Source organism: Eschscholzia californica, unplaced genomic scaffold (genome assembly GCF_041429995.1).
Source record: "Eschscholzia californica isolate CP2 unplaced genomic scaffold, dmEscCali1.0.p SCAF_4, whole genome shotgun sequence".
In the NCBI taxonomy this organism is placed as follows: domain Eukaryota; kingdom Viridiplantae; phylum Streptophyta; class Magnoliopsida; order Ranunculales; family Papaveraceae; genus Eschscholzia; species Eschscholzia californica.
The window spans coordinates 46,177,785-46,182,600 of record NW_028238461.1 but is presented as its reverse complement, the minus strand read 5'-3'; the positions used below and the strand labels follow the sequence as shown (position 1 = coordinate 46,182,600).

General features: G+C 36.7%; 1 protein-coding gene across 1 annotated transcript; it reads left to right on the top strand.

The window, feature by feature from the left end:
- The first annotated feature begins 348 nt into the window (after positions 1 to 348).
- Positions 349 to 4,458, top strand: LOC147545222 (pfkB-like carbohydrate kinase family protein). The gene is made up of 9 exons (XM_086673711.1): positions 349 to 1,135; positions 1,225 to 1,593; positions 2,223 to 2,486; positions 2,702 to 2,773; positions 2,863 to 2,901; positions 3,170 to 3,277; positions 3,361 to 3,458; positions 3,668 to 3,779; positions 4,119 to 4,458. Exons 2-9 carry the CDS (start codon positions 1,420 to 1,422, stop codon positions 4,365 to 4,367), a joined length of 1,116 nt encoding a protein of 371 aa, XP_086529837.1. The 5' UTR covers positions 349 to 1,135; positions 1,225 to 1,419; the 3' UTR covers positions 4,368 to 4,458.
- Positions 4,459 to 4,816: the final 358 nt, after the last annotated feature.

Here is a 4,816-nt window from a genome sequence, read left to right as displayed (position 1 = left end):
GCATTGGGGAGAGTTTTTTACAAAAAAAAAAAAAAACCCAAAAAAATTCTAGATGATACTTTGAGTTTTTCAATTTGAGTGTTGCACTGAAGATGCTCCAATGGTAATAATTACTTAAAAAATGAAGGGCATTTTCGTCTCTTACATTGCTAACTCTAACTGGCATGGTAAAGGGCAATTTTCCTTTTTGGTCCCAAGTAAAGGGCAAATTCACCTCTAGATCATACTGGTAGTACTTCTATTGAAAAAGTTGCTGCAGACTTGTGTGAGATTCATGCAATCACAATTCTCACATGAATTTTGGGAAAGATGATCTCCATATAAGATAATAATGACTTAAAAATTATTGTTGTGTAGTACAATATTTCAAACGCTTTTGCATATTCTGATTTTATGTATTTAACATTGTAAATATATGAGTGCAATTTTTCATGAACTGGTTTCCGCTTTAAATTTGTATGACATATTTGTTACGCCCGTTTTACAATGATTTCGTACGTTTAGTGTCAGTTGTTGTGTCACTTCTGGTAAGTTAACATTTTGTCGTTATTGTGTCAGGCATCTTACCAACGTACTGAAAAAGGTAAAGAATGCAAGTACTGACATCAATTACGTCGTTGTAAAATCTAAAATGGTATAATTTTAGAACATCTCTAAGTGCAAAACACAATTTTGACAGTCATTTACGACAAGTTTTAGTAGATGCTCTCTTGATTACCAATGAATTTGCTAAGTTCCTTTATTTGTTTACCTTCTAACTAACGTTTTAACAAGGAAAAAGTTAGTTATTCAAAATTTACGAAGGAAAATATCCTATCAAAGTTCATGACTAAGATAATTATAGATCATCAGAAGAGGAAAACTTATACTTTGAATAGGAGTATTTCAATCCCATCTAAGCATTACATTAGAAGATAGTACTCTATTTAACACAAATTCTAACACTTAGAATCAAGAAAAGTTGGTCAACCCTAACTTAACAGTTGACGTGGTCAGTCAAGACGGGTCAATTATCTTCTAGCTAAGATAATTAGCCCATCCCGACCTACCACACACAACTGTCTTGTTGGGGCTGGTCGGATCAAGTAGCACTGTTGTTTCAAAAATCGAGTATTGGGTTCGAGATGCTCCATATGTGGGTAAAAATGTTTTCATCTGTTTTTTTATTTTGTTGAAATGTTTTCATCTACTTGCAACAACAAAAAACAATGTATTTTTTGTTAGGGGTATTTTGTCAAAAAATAATATCAACGGTGAGGATTTGCTTTGGGGGTAGGAGGATGAAATTCTAGAAAAAGAGCCGCAAAATCCTATATAATGCAGGAGCTGAAACCCCCCTCGATGAGGAATAGGAGAGAGAGAGATAAAAAGAGGGTTTTTTTTCTGAAATCTTGGGAGGAAAGAGAGTGAGATTTCAGAATGGGAGTAGAAGTCTTGACCAGTTCCCAACCCAAGAATGAATTGAAGGCTATTCCTCCTCCATCTCCTCCTTTGATCTTAGGACTTCAACCTTCTGCTCTTGTTGATCATGTCGCAAGGGTAGATTGGTCTTTGCTTAATCAAATCCCTGGTGAAAGAGGTGGTTCTCAACAGGTAATTATCTATTTTAATCAATACCCATTTCTTACTTTACTTCAATTTTGAGTTATTTTTTGTTTTTGGGCTTGAAATTTATTTTGGGTTCGATATTTACTGAATTTTCTATTCAAATATGGGTTCCTCCATTTCTAGTTCAAAGATGAAATTCAGTGGAAATTTGAACTTTTATGATTCTGGGGTTATATTTTGGCATTCAGGTCCCACATTAGATGTACTTTTTTTACCATTAGAAACTATTCTTTGTTTGTGTGTGTGAAGATGAATTATGTTCTTACTAACATCCCCATTTTCCATATTGATTCTTCTATCTTTCTGTTTGTTCTTCTTCCATTAAAGTTGAGAATGGTCTTTGTGTTTAAATCTCCATGGTCTTGTTTTTGTTCCTATGAAATGGTAAATGCAGTCAAAGTAGTCCAGTTTAGTAGTTGGTATGAACTGATGGAGAATAGCCTTTGTCTTTAGTAATTAGTAGTGAATTTGGATTCAGACTGTTTTCTTTTTAACTCTGTCAACTTAATCCTCCTTTGAAACCGTCCTGACCTTCCGGGTGGGAAAAGAAACTTAATACTGCCAAAACTTTTGTTCCGTGTTGAATTCGTGAAGTAACGTTTGATTCTTACTAGGTTGCAATTGAAGAACTGGAGCAAATTCTGAGTGAGGTAAAAACCCACATCCTCCCATCTGCTGAGGATTCATCTCCCGTAAGAACAATAGCTGGCGGTAGTGTTGCCAACACCATCCGGGGTCTGGCCGTAGGATTTGGGATCCCATGTGGGATTATTGGGGCATGTGGAGATGACGAACAAGGTGGTTTATTTGTTAACAATATGAGCTCCAATGGGGTGAATCTTTCAAAACTGAGGATGTTGAAGGGACATACTGCGCAGGTTAATAACGACATTGAGTAATGAACTTTAACTTTTATTTATTGCCTGTTGAGCTCTATAGGGTTAGTGAAGTCGAACCCTCCGTCCGGAATGACCAATAAACCCTAAAGTCGTGACATGGATAAGACATTGCAACATAGTGATAAAGTCTTATGACATTACATTTAGCATGTTTAACATATATTGACTCACTATTGTTCACTTATTTATTGCAGTGCGTGTGCTTAGTTGATGTTGACGGCAATCGTACAATGCGTCCCTGTCTTTCAAGTGCTGTTAAGCTTAAGGTATGTCATATGTGGTAAGAGGTTGATGTTGTTAGCGAACGTCAATTCTAAATAATTTCAAAGTGTTCTGATTACTCCATATCTTTCAGCCTGATGACTTGACTAGAGAGGACATAAGAGGCTCCAAGGTACTAACTTATCTTTGCTATTCCGACTTATCTACTCGTTTGGATGATCGTGTCTAAGAATCTCTAAGAAGTACTTCGATAATTTCAATTCATGTATACCCATCTCAACTGACAAGAAAGGATATTCCTTTTCTTTTTTTCTGAATTACGATTTAATGAAGGATATAGTTCTAAAATACTATCTTATTTGTTCACTAGATTTGTGATCGTCCAGTTAAGCCAATTAACCACCTTCTTGATTATGCCTGTATATTCGTTTAATCTACAGTGGTTGGTGTTAAGATATGGGTTTCACAATTTAGAATTGTCTCAAGCGGCTATTAAGATTGCTAAACAGGAGGGGGTTTCTGTCTCAATTGATTTGGCAAGTTTTGAGGTATTATATCGAAGTTCTAAATGCCAAAAGTTTACAGTTTTACTTCTTTGCTCTTGTAGTTTTGATCTTGAATGTTTGTGCAGATGGTTCGTAATTTCAAAGCTCCCCTTCTCGAGTTACTGGAGTCTGGGGATATTGACCTCTGCTTTGCTAACGAGGACGAAGCTATTGAGCTTCTAAGGTGATTACAACTTCATTATGTTGTAGACATTCATCCACTCGAACTTCATTAACTATAATATTCCCCATTGCGGTTAACTCTCTCAATTATTACACATTTCTCGTGCACTTGCAGCATGAAATGCTGTATATATATATATATAGTGAGAGAGAGAGGGACTGATTAATATTTCTTCACACTAATCGTAATTTGATGCGTAATGTCTTCAGGGGTGAACAAGATGCCGATCCTGAGGCTGCTTTGAGTTATTTAGCTAAACACTGTCAAAGGGCTGTAGTAACTCTGGGTGCTAATGGTTGCATAGCAAAGCATGGAAAGGAGGTCAGTAAGATGTAGTACCCTTGATATCCCCTCACAATGAAGCTAGCATAACATATTAATCACAGTTGACACAAATCCATATATTGTTATTCCACTTTTCTGTCATTCTTCTACGACACCCATTGCATTTGAACTCGTCCTCTATGCGTGAAATCCGCTTTGTTTGGTAATTAACATGGCCGTCTCTGTTGCCGAGATCAGGGTAGAGATCTTGTTTCAAAAAAAGGAAACTAATCTTTTTTGTATTCATTATATTTCATGTGAAAATTGTTGATTCGCTTCCGTTTACCGTATTTTTATAATTCGAGAGGTGGATAATGAAGTCTTTTGCGGTTTCAGATTGTTCGAATTCCGGCTATAGGGAAGGCACAACTGACCGATGCAACTGGAGCTGGGGACCTCTTTGCGAGTGGGTTCTTGTATGGGTTGACCAAGGGTCTGTCTCTCGAAGATTGCTGCAGAGTTGGGTCTTGTAGTGGTGGAGCTGTTATTCGTTCTCTTGGGGGCGAAGTGATACCTAGGAACTGGCAGTGGATGTATAAGGAGATGCAACTCAAGGGACTTACTCTTCCTAATGTATGCAACTAATGGTGAAGTTGCATTTGAGGGAGTAGTGGAATAGCAAGTACTAGTAGTCTTAATGAAGATCTTTCTAAATATAAAATTAATGCTTTAATTACTAGTGGAGTTCAAGTTATGTGAATGGAGAATGCCCAAGAGATTAACCCATAATAACAAAGTGTCTATAATCAGAGATAGTAAAAACCTCCCTGGGCCAATGCTATAACTACGTTTTTATGTCTGAAGGCGGTTTGCTCTCTCACTAGACGAGACGTCGCCTTAAAGCTTATATCTCGATGCGTAGAAGGCGTAAACTATATTTTATAAGGAAAATGAGATCAATTATGGAAAAACATAATATAGGTTTCCTTCATAATATGGGGCAGGATTGGGCAAGAAAAGATTGGTAATGGCAAAAAAAAATAAATACTATCTTTTCTAAAGGCCTGCGTTTTGGGGAAATCAATATTTTCCGG